Source organism: Daktulosphaira vitifoliae, unplaced genomic scaffold, assembly GCF_025091365.1.
Source record: "Daktulosphaira vitifoliae isolate Bord-2020 unplaced genomic scaffold, ASM2509136v1 Scaffold_1, whole genome shotgun sequence".
Lineage (NCBI taxonomy): Eukaryota > Metazoa > Arthropoda > Insecta > Hemiptera > Phylloxeridae > Daktulosphaira > Daktulosphaira vitifoliae.
Window position 1 is genome coordinate 33,326,682 of NW_026099572.1, and position 13,640 is coordinate 33,340,321.

At 26.1% G+C, this 13,640-nt stretch overlaps 1 protein-coding gene across 3 annotated transcripts in view; it reads right to left on the reverse strand.

Moving 5' to 3' along the window:
- Positions 1–12,649, reverse strand: part of LOC126897595 (thyroid adenoma-associated protein homolog) — a 27,295-nt gene extending 14,646 nt beyond the window's left edge. The window contains exons 1-14 of one of the 3 annotated variants that reach the window (XM_050671426.1): positions 12,364–12,649; positions 10,708–10,778; positions 10,522–10,646; positions 10,216–10,443; positions 9,863–10,100; positions 9,579–9,742; positions 9,282–9,487; positions 9,040–9,212; positions 5,957–6,138; positions 4,335–4,488; positions 4,092–4,247; positions 2,733–3,077; positions 2,550–2,671; positions 2,302–2,460 (exon numbers count right to left, since the gene is read on the reverse strand). In XM_050671426.1, coding sequence (XP_050527383.1) covers positions 2,302–2,460; positions 2,550–2,671; positions 2,733–3,077; positions 4,092–4,247; positions 4,335–4,488; positions 5,957–6,138; positions 9,040–9,212; positions 9,282–9,487; positions 9,579–9,742; positions 9,863–10,100; positions 10,216–10,443; positions 10,522–10,646; positions 10,708–10,755 — 2,300 coding nt within the window. In that variant the 5' untranslated portion in view covers positions 10,756–10,778; positions 12,364–12,649. Of the gene's footprint in view, positions 1–2,301; positions 2,461–2,549; positions 2,672–2,732; positions 3,078–4,091; positions 4,248–4,334; positions 4,489–5,956; positions 6,139–9,039; positions 9,213–9,281; positions 9,488–9,578; positions 9,743–9,862; positions 10,101–10,215; positions 10,444–10,521; positions 10,647–10,707; positions 10,779–10,840; positions 11,103–12,363 lie in introns of those variants that run through there. The other 2 variants (XM_050671349.1, XM_050671502.1) reach the window with 2 other exon arrangements.
- Positions 12,650–13,640: the final 991 nt, after the last annotated feature.

The window sequence follows — 13,640 nt, forward strand, 5'->3', positions numbered from 1 at the left end:
GTGTCGGGACAAATTTTTTTTTTTCATTTTATAGTACATAAAATAAGCTTTAATTTGATATATGTTTAAAGGACGCAGTATTTCCGGAACATTTTCAAAAATTAAGTTGAAAAAGTTAGTTTTTGTAAAAAAGTTGCTATTTTAGATCTCCACTGTGAGCAGAATAAGTGTTAGATTTTCAAAAAAAAATGATATCAAATGAAAGGAAATTACCTAAGGTTTCAATATAAAGAAATATTATTTTGATTAGTTAATATTTGAAAAAGTTATGGCAGTTTTAAGTACAAAAAACATCGTTATAAAAGGTGATTTTTATCGCAAATATTACATTTTTTTTATAATTTCGACAGCCATTTGCACATAGAAGATAAGGTGTCGGGACAAATTTTTTTTTTTCATTTTATAGTACATAAAAAAAGCTTTAATTTGATATATGTTTAAAGGACGCAGTATTTCCGGAACATTTTCAAAAGTTCAGTTGAAAAAGTTCTATTTTTTATACAATGTTTCAAAGTTTGAACCCCCCCTATATAAGGGGAAATTGTCTAATTTTAATAAAAAGTATGTCAAATGGAAGATGTACTTATAATGTATTTAGAAAAAAAAAAATTGTGCTGATACATGCATTTTTCGAAAAGTTATAGCATTTTTAAGTTGAAAATTAAAAATTGAAAATCGAAAATTTTAACACAAAAATAGTGTTTTTTTAACTACGGCAACCGTTTACATGCAGAAGATAAAGTGTCGGGACAAATTTTTTTTTTTCATTTTATAGTACATGAAATAAGCTATAATCTGATATATGTTTAAAGGACGCAGTATTTCCGGAACATTTTCAAAAGTTCAGTTGAAAAAGTTCTATTTTTTATACAATGTTCCAAAGTTTGAACCCCCCCTATATAAGGGGAAATTGTCTAATTTTAATAAAAAGTATGTCAAATGGAAGATGTACTTATAATGTATTTAGAAAAAAAAAAATTGTGCTGATACATGCATTTTTCGAAAAGTTATAGCATTTTTAAGTTGAAAATTAAAAATTGAAAATCGAAAATTTTAACACAAAAATAGTGTTTTTTTAACTACGGCAACCGTTTACATGCAGAAGATAAAGTGTCGGGACAAATTTTTTTTTTTCATTTTATAGTACATAAAATAAGCTTTAATTTGATATATGTTTAAAGGACGCAGTATTTCCGGAACATTTTCAAAAATTAAGTTGAAAAAGTTAGTTTTTGTAAAAAAGTTGCAATTTTAAATCCCCCCCCATGAGCAGGTTAAGTGTTAAATTTTCAAAAAAATTATATCAAATGAAAGGAAAATATCTAAGGTTTTAGTTTAAAAAAAAATTATGTTGATTTGTTGATTTTTGAAAAAGTTATGGAAGTTTTAAGAAAAAAAAGTGAAAAAAATGACAAAATTTGTCGATTTTTAAATTTGTAATTTTTTTGGATATTTCCCACATTTGCGGGGAACGAGGGAAAATTTTTAAATTTTTAAGGGTAACGTCTTCAACTAGATACAATTTGTGATCTTTTGACGTATTGTTAAAAGAAATCGGTCCAGTGAGAGCTGAGAAAAAGTAGTGACAGACACAAAAAAANAAAGAAATCGGTCCAGTAAGAGCTGAGAAAATGTAGTGACAGACACAAAAAAAAAAAAATAATAAAAAAAAAATAAACACATCATGGTAAAATTAATACCTTCTCAGCTTCGCATCGAAGCTAAAATGCAAAAAATTCCTTACCAAGTTAACCTTGTTATGGGTTGGGGTTATACCCTGAGCGCGTAAAATACAAGTGTTACTGCCGAGTCAGTAACACTTGTATTTTATTAATCGTACGTCACTCCCGTCGACTGAAAAAAATGGTTATTTAAGCTAGTTTGCATTTCAATGTTACTTTTCAATACTTAAAAAAAGCATAAAAATTTAAATAAATTTAACTTTTTATGCTATATCAATTTTATTTATATTATATTTATGAAATTCAGTATACTCCACTTGTCGGGTATTTTAAAATAAGATAAAATACAAAACCCAGAATTTTAACACAAAATGGCATATTTATGAATACAGTAGTCATTTTCACCATGAAGACAAATCCAGAGGTCAAATTTTTTTTTTTCAAAATAAAGTAAATATAAAACATCACATAAAATTAAAAAATCTTTTTCTTATTTTTAGTAAAATTCTAAGATGTAAGTTATGGAATTTGGAGTAATACAGATGGTAATCAGTGTAAATAGCAGGATACCAATAAATACAATATTGCATATGTCAGCTCAGCCTTAATTATTACTTACTCCCAATTCAAGGTGTTAACTAAATGTCTAATGGTATGAATGATTCCATACATTGGTCCCTTTGCAGATGCTAAAATTATACTTTTCTCTGCTAATTTTATTTCTATTTCAAGCATTTTAGCTAAATTAGATAAAATATCAAGTGTATATTCTTCAGAACTAAAACATTTAAAAATTAAATAAACGATTATTCTTATATATACTCAACGAAAAACTTATTAATAATGAAAAGGGAAAAAATTTTTTACTTTTTGTTAGATAAATAAATCATCACTTCTAATAGATATGCAGCTGTTATACAGTCAGAAGGATTTATACTAGAAACCAAAACCTTGATTATATTAAAAATGTCTTCAATTGAAATTTCACTCTGTAGACAAATATAAAATAAAATAAGACATATTTATCAAAAAAGATAAGTATATTCTTACAGGTAGATTAATTTTTTCTAAAGATTTACTCTTCAATATTTTCACTGCCAATAATTTGTTTTGTTCGTGTGTATCCCAAATACAGTTTAATAATAAACAAATATTTTTTGTGTCCTTGAACATTTGTTTTTTAGTTTCATTTAAAGACAAAAAAGTACTTATAAGATTCAAAACTTCAAGAACAAAATAACGTCTAGCAAAATTTTCATCAAAAAATAAATTTTCAAAACAAAAAGTAATTAACCAATGATGAAATTGTGTATAATTTTGTTCTACTGATTTTTCTAATATTTTATCACTTCTAACAACTGCTGAATATTGACTTTCTTTCATTCTTAATATAAGCTAAAAAGTTTAATAACATTAAAAATAGTAAACAATAATCTCATCATACAAATATACACACTTAGGCAAAAAATATCCCTGTATACCCTAGGAATACTGATTTAAAAACTTATTTAACCTAAAAAAATGAGTAATGCATCTAAATCATGCAATTTGTATAATATTTGAGGATTTTAAGAAATGTACCTTTATTCTAAATACCAATATTTTAATGTAAACATTAGTTTTTCATGTATTTAATTTATTGGTAATTTATAACACAATTAAGAATATTTTGCAAAAAAATAAAATTTTATAAGTCAAAATGGGCATAATTAAAATTTTTGTGTAACATTACTTCTCTTGGTCTGTGTAATATATTTAATTTAATAAATAAAATATGAAATAATTTTTAAATTTGATGTAATGATTCAAAAAGGTATTCAAAAAAAAATTCTACCCAAGTATGAAAATATGCTTTTAAAAAAATTCTCTATGGTTTAATTGACCTTGAAAAGGGAGGGAAAGAAATTTCAATTCAGATTAAAACATTTAGCAGACTTTTACTATTTTTTAGAAATTAAATGTTTTCTATTATGAATTAGAAAATATATTTAATTTCTATTCAATATTTGTACAACACATTTTGTTAATGGAAGCACTTCACATGGCTTTATTGACAATATACAATGTTCTTTGCTCTACGTAATTTAATGCTATATAAACTCTCCAATGACTAAAAATTTTTGCCTAACATCCATAAGAGTTTAAACTATATCAACCATTATTAAATAGCAGGTTAATAGAGCAAACATTCATAACGAATAGAATATTTAAATTAAAGTGTAAGCTCTGGTGAAAGGCTACACTTTACACCTTCTGTACTAGCACTTAAATAGGAATGTTAACCAATCTTCTTATAAATATTTAAATCAGACCTCATTTATTTACTAACTTTCATATAATATTTAAACATATAATATTAAAGGATATATTAGAAAATAAAAGTAAATGATAGAAGTTTCAATTACAAACTTTTTTTACAAGACTTAAATTGATTTGTCTTATTGATGCTTCTTCAGTTTTGACATTGTATATGATAAAATATTTCATTAGTTCAAGTTCTTCCTTCAAAAATGACTTTGTTGTTTTATGACTATCTAAAATTAAATTTACTGCAATAATTCTTATCTGTAAATATAAAATTGTTTATTATTTCTAAATATTTTAAGCACATTAAATTTAACCAATTTTTTACTATAAAAAAAAAAATCTTACTTCATTATCATTATTATGCAAAGCTTTTTTCATAGTCTCTACAGTTATCATATCTATCCAATTTATGCATTCAATATTTTGTGAATTAATTTGCTTTTCAATTTTAAAACAAATAAGAGATATTTTCAAAAAAAATTTATTTTCATCTTTCATTCTAAAAAATAATAACAATGATTAATAAAAAACTATAATTTTTATTGGTCATTAATGTTAAATAAAATAGTAGAAATGCTTATTATTTTATTATATTTAGATGTAACTAATAAAATGAAGCATTCATTAAGAGCATTGTTCAAAAATTATACAATCATGTATTAATGATATAATAGTAACAGCACTTAAAAAAAAATCTTTTGATATAAATAAATATTGCATTTAAAATTTAAAAACACAGTATAATACATTTGATTTCAAAATTAGCGAATTATTAAACATTATCTGAGTCTTTAAACATATTGAAATGTATAAATGAATTAAAAGGTTTATAAATTTTCTTCTTCTTCCGCGCCTTAATCTCAACTACTTGAGGTCAACCATCCTTATCCTAAACTTCCACTTGACACGATCTCTCACATTATCTACGCTCACATTAGCTGTCTTCATATTGGCTTTAATAGCATCACTCCATCTCTTTATTGGTCTTCCTCATCTCATCTTACTTCAACATTAATTTCTATAACTGTTCTTACAGCTTCTGATTCTTCTTTCCTTATACCATGACCAAACCATCTAAGTCTATTTTCTCTCATCTTATCCACAATTGACGCTACACCTATACTCCCTCTTATATGCTTGTTCCTTATCCTATCTTTTCTAGTCACTCCACTCATCCATCTAAGCATTATCATCTCTGCTACACTTATTCTCATTCCCTTCAAATAAGATTTTATTTAAAAGTTCCTTCAACCACCTTATGTCAACACCGCCTAATATTTTCCATACTTCTACTGGCAGTTGATCTGGTCCTACTGCTTTATTCTTTTTCATTGACGCCACAGCCTCCCATACCTCTTTCTCACTAATTAAATCTACCAGTCCTTCATTCCACGAGATATCCACTAATGTCTCTTTTGGGTACACCTCATTCAATAATTTTGCAAAATACTCTTTCAACCTTTTTTTCACATCATCATCACTCGAGAGTACCTTATTATCAACACTTTTTATACACCTTATATAATGATAATCTTTAGACCTTTTCTCTTTTATCTTTGCAAGTCTATAGATTTCTTTCTCGCCTTCCTTTGTTCCTAGCCTATCATACAAACAACTCATCAAACCTCTTAAACTTTGCCTTACTTACTGCAAACTTGGCTTCTTTGCACAAGCCTTTATACTCCATCCAGTCTTCTCTCCTTTTGCTTTTCTGCTATACTTTGAATTGCTTTTTCTTAATTAAAAAGTATGTAAATAAAGAATATAAAATTTTAATTATAATATTAAATATAATTTTTTGCAAAACTCTGAAATACATTCTATATTTAAAAAAATTAATTATTTTTACAACACAATGAACTATAAAAACAAATAAAAATATTAAATGTCACAGAATTATGGTGTTATGTATAAACAATAGATAAGAATTTACTTATATTAACTGCAATAATTAAAAATATTCGTACTTAATAAATTTTTTAGAAATATTTGGTGATAATTGAACAGCATTTTTTAGTATTTGTTCTATATATTTTACATCTAAAGTATCAGCACAATGAAATAATGGTTGTATCCAATAGTTAAACCATAATTCAAATTCTGTATTGGTTAAATTATCAGTCATTAAAGATAAAAATACATGTATAGCCTAGAATAAAATAATATTATTTTGCAAGATTTAAATAATTTTTAATTATTATATATATTTTTTATTTTCCTACTTAAATAAAATTTCAAATCATTATATCCCTAAACATTTTTTATCATGGCATCACAAGGGAGCCTGTCCCCATCTATCACTGTTTTTATAGTACATTTAGGATTTTATTATGGTGGGTACATAAAGACACAATTGGATTCTACCTCATTATCTATTTATAAAATTCATTTTATTCATAATTTATTTCAAAATTATTATTATTTTTTTTTTGTATACTAACAAACTTATCACCTTGAATTCATGTATTTAATACTTAAGGCTATAATTTTAAATGTAGTTAAACATTGTTTGTGAAATTAGGAAAATTTTTTGCATAGTTGAGAGAAAATTATAAATATAAAAGCAAATATTCAAAAATATTTCATGAAAATATTTCATGAAAATATTAATACTTTAATTAACTTATTTTATATTATTGTAATAATTGTGTGTTCAATTAATAAACACAAAAAGTACAGTGTAATTATTTATAAGGGAGTAAATCATAGACATACCTAGAAAATATTTAACAGGAAAGGGGTTGAAGAAATGTTTTAGTATTTTATAATATTATTTTTGCTTAATATTAATTTAAAAAGAAAATGTTTAATAAATAATTCGGTCAGATCATTAACTTCGAAGGAGGTCTGCAATTTTATCAGCCTCCTAGCTACATCACTAAGGTACAAAATTCTTAGTAAATTGTAATTAATTTTTAGAAATTTTTTCTTAATTGTTAATTCTGTTTTGTTCAAATACCATAGTAGTTTCCATATTTTTTTAGATAAACCAATTAGTGATAATTTAATGTATTTATAAATAATATTTTGACAAATTATTTCTATTGTGGTTATAAAAATCTTATTATATAATAGAACAAGGAAAAAAACGCTTTTCTGGAAAAATTACTTTTTTAAATCCGAGAAAAATTAATCGGATTTTCAAAATTTTTTTTTTCAACGAAAGTACTTAGTCACCAGAGTCCGGGAAAATTATTGGCGAAGGTCGGAAAATTTTTGCCGCTCGCCTGTGAGCGTTTTAAAATTTTGACCGTTTTTGAGAAAAACGCTCACTGACGCCAGCGTTTTACGACGTAAGGTTTGAAATTTTCATCAGACCCGCCCAATGACATTCCTGAGATATGATAAAAAAAACAATTTAAACCGTTCATTTGTCACTGTTAAACGAGTTTTTTTTTTTTAAGTCCACACGCATCGTTTTAATATGCGCAGTGATTCATTTCTGTTCATACGTTTATTATGAACCTTAATTATATGGTGTAATATGTATTATTATTAGGACACTATTTTGCATTTGCACTATATTTTATCAAGGAATATTATATGTTATATATAAATTTCAAGACGTTATAATTATATAAGTTTGTACTTTCATTATCAGAACAGTACATTAATAATAATCTTTTTTTTCTCATATATGATGTATGAAAGTATGAGTTAATCGTTTGAATTGGAATTCATCTATGATAACTATGCTGTCCAACGTTAAATCGCAGTTAATAATATTTTTATCAAAATTAAATTTTTTACAATGTGCCACGTATAATAACCTGCAGAATTTTTTTTTAATTATTCTATAATATAAACACAATTATTATAATTAGATTATTAATAATTTTGTTGTATAACGGGGGTGTATTTAAGAGAGATATGGGCCCCCCTTGAACCAGCGCTATCAATATTTTTTTAGGCAACTTCTAATAAATAAAGACCTAATGTCCTTTTTTTCAATCATTACTTTAATTTTTAGCAAAAAAATTTCTATAACATGTTTAACAAAATAAAAAATATTAAATACCCTCCTAAAATAATTTTTGAATAGGCCTAAAGGGAATACCTCATTAACAAACCTTATACCCAATACATTTTACTATATTCCCTTTTTGAATTTTCCTGATTTTATTAATAACATTTTTATATATAGTTTTGTTACACTGATTCTGAAGTAATATTTTTTCTGAAAAACACTAATGGTGCCCGGCATAGCCGGGTACCCCTACCGGAATCAGTGGTCTACTTATGATTACGGCTCAAAGAGGCTTACGCGCCTTTGGCGCGTAAGGCTCGAAGGGCTCTGGGTCTGGGGCAGAGCCTAGTTTCATTCTAATTTAATGCATAATATATATAAAAATTGAAATAATTATAATTTTTTAATAACTCTTAGGTTAATGGGATAGTTAACTTAATTAATAAATATATAGCACATAAAATCCTAAAAAAATTAATTTAAAATAGATTAATCAGATGATTAAAATCAGGGAAGTTAAATAGATAAGAATTTTAATCATATAGCTAAAAAAAATTCTTTCATAATACCATGTAACACCTTTTCAAAAACAGTAGTCTTTGGTATAATCATTATTTAGCAGGTTTCATACAAAAATACTAATGGATTGATAAATATTAATACTTATGATAGTTAAAAAGAAAAGATTAGATTTATATTAAATATGAAAAACTAGTGCAGATTAAATATCATTTATAAATATACTTGTCCAATTTTTTTTAATCATCCATCAATTTAATATGGTATTAAAAGTACTAAACAATAGTTTTATTGAATGGGAAAAAAAATTGGTCATTGTTAAAATAAATAACAAGCAATATAATTAGAATATAGTGTAAATATATAAAAATTACTGGAAAAAAGATATAAATACTGTCAAAATATCAAGTATAACTCTACCTAGATAAAATTAATTTAATTTATAAAACAAAAATTCATCAAATAACTTCATTAGCATGTACTAAGAAGTACATAGATTTTTATATAGATAGTACTAAAAAAAGCTTGAAATATTTTTTTAATTAACACATTTATTTAACTCACTGAATTACTTGAACTCATCAATGATAATAACTCGTTTGAAACACAAGGTAAATATTTAATTATGTCTTCAGAAATTTTTTTATCAGCTAGTAATGTTAGTACAACAATAAAAGCTTTAGAATTTCGATTACATGCAGATAAACTGCACAGTATTTTTTCTAATACATATTCATCTATATTAAGTAATAAGAATTAATAAAATAACCTATTTTTTAAAAAAAAGAAAAGCATAAAATTATTACCTTTAATTTTAATTATATTTAACAATGTATCTCTAGCTAAATGCCTAACTCCATCAATATAATGATCCAAATGGTCCCACACAAAATCAATTAAAAATTCAAGTTCAATCTTCTCTATTTGTATTTTACAGCAATTACTAAGCCGTTTAGAAATAATAAACACAACTCGACTTGTAGATAATATAATACTGCTATCATTTGAACTTCTACATAACAGTTATTAAAAATGTTATATATAACGTATTTATCAAAATATTTTTCTAATATTAATAGTTAATAATATTAACTATTTTATACCTTTTGTAAATTTTAACAATAATATCAAACAAGTATGAGAATAAAGATTTTTCGCTATAATTTTCCACAAGTATTAGATCTTGCCATGAAAAAGTGTTTAATATTGAAACACATAAACTTAATTTAATAAAATCTGGTTCTGACAAGATATTTTTCTGACAAACCTATAAAATATAAATTTTATTACTGTTAGTTTAACATCAATACTACTAGTTATTTTCTAGATAAACTTATAGTTTCATAGTAATAAAATTTAAGTATAATATAAGAATTATTTTTCAAACCTTCCAAAATTCCAATGGAGTCATAGAAGTCAGATGAAATGAGACTATAGATAAAGTACAATTAAAAAGTGTTTCCATGGGTAAATAATTACTATATTGTAGTTTTACAAAATATTCATTTAATGATGGTGACAATGATGTATTAATCAAATTTCGTTTAAAAAAATTAAGAAAAAATCGAAATGTTTCATGTATACATCTAATAGCAGATATTTTTGTAACTGGACTGCTTTCATCGCTAAAAAAAACTTCATATCTTAGAACACATTTATTATATTGTACACTAAAGCTATACAATGTTATACCTAAAATTTTAAATATTTAGTTTAATTTTTAATTTTTTGAGAGCTCACCCTGATAAACAATAATATGCTTTTTGAAGATGAAATTCTAAAAAAATAATAATTTTTTTTGTGCACTGAAGAATTATTTCTGGAAATTGTTCACAACAATTACTTAAAGTTTTAAATAAGAACTCTGCTTCTGAAAAATTATGCTCTCTTTCCATTATTTTAATAAGATCCGAAGAAAATAAAGTTCTTAGAGTAGCTTGTTTTTCATCTGGACACAATTTAAAACACCTAGATATATAACATATTTAAACATTGAAATACATAGTGAACATAACCTGTTAAAAGAATTATTCTATTAACACTTACTTTATAATTGTTTTTTTAACTGACTCATTAGGACAGTATTCAATGTGTAACTTAACTAAAAATTTAAAAAATATAACAATTGCTTCCTCATTATTTAATGAATTTGAGTAGCACACATCAGAAACCTTAAAATATAAAATTTTAATTATAATACTAAAACACTCATGTTAAATATTTTTAATTTACATGTTTAATTATTTTAATTAATATGCAATCATTAATATTGCTTAACATAGGCTCATATAAATCTAGTAAACCTAAAACAAAAAAAGGAAAAATATTAAACAATCACATAAATTTCGTTTTTAAAAATATTTACTAGAATACTCTAGAATTGTTTTTAAATCATCACATAATTTTGGATATAGAAAGTCTGGTCTACGTTTAAGACTTGAAAATTCACGTTTAACTGTCCGTAAATTAACTACACTCATATTATTAACAATTGACAATTTTTTAATAGAGAAGAAACTAACATAATATTACATACAACAAAACTATCTTCTTACGAAGGAATTAACTGAATGTTTTCATTTAAAAAAATGGGCAAAAACCGCTCACGCGTTCATACTGATAAAATACTATCAAATTAAAATGCTCTTATCACAAAATTTAATTACAAATATGAAGTTACAACTGTCGCTTGATTGTAAAATAGACTTAGAAGATGATTTGATCATATTACCAATGGTGAGCTTTAACTAGTTAAAAAGTTAACTTTTTTTAACTTTTAAACTTGATTAGTAAAATATTTTTCTAATAAACTTTTTAACTTAATTAAATTAATTTAATTTTCTGTTGAAATGACGTTGCTTTTTTCAGTTAATTAGTTAAAATATCAGTTAATCTTAACTGGCATAAGTTCTGCTTTAAGCCCTTACTTATTCTCTATATTGATGGATGAAATTACTAGTGAAATACAAGTAGAGGTGCCATAGTGCATGTTGTTTGCTGACGATATAGTGTTAATATGATAGCATAGGGTGAAAATTAATCAAAGGCTAGAGGTGTGGAGATTAGCTCTTGAAGAAAAGGGTTTAAGAATAAGTAGAAGTAAGACAGAATGTAAAGAGTACGAGTTTGACAAAGGAGAACACGAGGTAGGTGAAATGAGTAGGTCAGTGACAATAGGCGAGGACGTGATTGGAGAGGTGGAGATTTTTAAGTATTTAGGGTTAGTTGTGCAAAAGAGTGGTGGTATTGATGATCATGTAAGACAGTGCAGGTGGTTGAAGTGGAGAAAAGCGTCTGGCGTCTTATGCGATAAAAGAATTTCAATGAGGCTGAAAGGTAAATTCTACAAGACTGTAGTGAGGCCAGCTAAGATGTATGGTTCAGAGTGTTGGGCGGTTGATAAGAAAGTAGAACAGTTTGGTCATGGTATCAGGAAAGAAGAATCAGAAGCTGTAAGAACAGTTATAGAAATTAATGTTGAAGTAAGATGAGATAGAGGAAGACCAATAAAGAGATGGAGTGATGCTATTAAAGCCAATATGAAGACAGCTAATGTGAGCGTAGATAATGTGAGAGATCGTGTCAAGTGGAAGTTTAGGATAAGGATGGTCGACCTCAAGTAGTTGAGATTAAGGCGCGGAAGAAGAAGAAGAAAATTTGTTTCAACTGTTAGAAAAAAAAAAGTAATTCATCTTAATTTGTGTATAGAGTGTCGGTAAGAAGTTCACTGAAACTATTATAAGCTGTTATGTTTAAAACGTTTGAAGTCTCCCATACATGACCAGATAGTGATAAATTCGAATTTGTAGATAGATATACAGGCGCAGGTTGAACAAACATAGATGGTGTTGAAGAGCGCGAACATACGCAAGAATGATTAATTTTTACCGAATTACGATGGAGAGTTTTTAAGCGGGCTTCAAAAAGGACATCGTTAATTGCTTTTTGAGCGAACAGTGGTTGATGAGGTTCAAGTTTTTCTAATTCAATTGCCCATGACTTCGCTAAAATGTCGTTATCATATATGGATTGTTGTAGGTGATTGCATGCTAATTCTAGTAAATCATTCTTCCTCTTTTCTTCATAATTTTCCGTTTTTTTTTTCTTTTTGTATGGTTCGTGTGAAATAATTGTTTTAGGAGTTGCAGGGGGTCTCGTTACAAACATATCTTCCTGTAAATAAAATAAAAATAAAACATTGAATCCGGAACTGGTTTATCTACCAGGAATAAGTGACAAATTGCCTTATGTTTTTGTAGCGGATGATGCTTTTCCGCTTTCAAATAATCTAATGAAACCCTATCCACATAGAAATTTAAGCAAATAAAAACGTATATTCAATTATAGATTGTCGAGAGCTCGAAAAATAATTGAAAATACTTTTGGTATTCTAGCATCACGATTTCGAATACTTTTAAAAACAATCAATTTAAGTCCAGAAAAAACCACAATAATCGTTCGTGCCTGCTGCCATCTTCAACTTTTTACGTCAACATAAAATGGAAATATTTTTACAGGAAATGTGGAACCAGGAAGTTGGAGAACTAGATACGATTTGTGATCTTTAACGTATCATTGAAAGAAATCGGTTCGGTGAGGGCTGAGAAAAAGTGGTAACAGACATTCAGAAATTTTTTTTGTTTCGGGGCCAATTTGAATTTATTTACGTTTTTATTTTTTTAAGGCTAAATAAGAACTTTTCAAAAATTTTTGTAAACATACTTTTTATAGAAAAATTGTATACCTACAAAAAAATCCAAATAAACTTTTTCGCAAAAGCTATAGTTTTTGAGATAGACAAAAAAAACTAAAAAATCACCCTTGGAGGGTTATTTTTAACCCCCTTGGGGCACGTCTTACAGTTGACCAATCGTCTCCAAATTTTGTACAATTTATTTTTTCATTTATTCGAATAATTCTAGGGGGTGGCACTTTGTAATTTTTAAATTTAATAAATAAGGGGCACCCTAATGATCACACTTGACTGTCAATCACGTTGATTGTCATTCATAACTGACCGTGTATGAGGGGCTTTAGATATAAACATTTAAAGATTCAATTTTTTTTTGAGTTAATATACATGTATAATATATAAGGGAATACAAATACAGGAAACTAGTTGGTTTTTTATGACGATATATAGCCTTATTATACAGGGTGTTCAG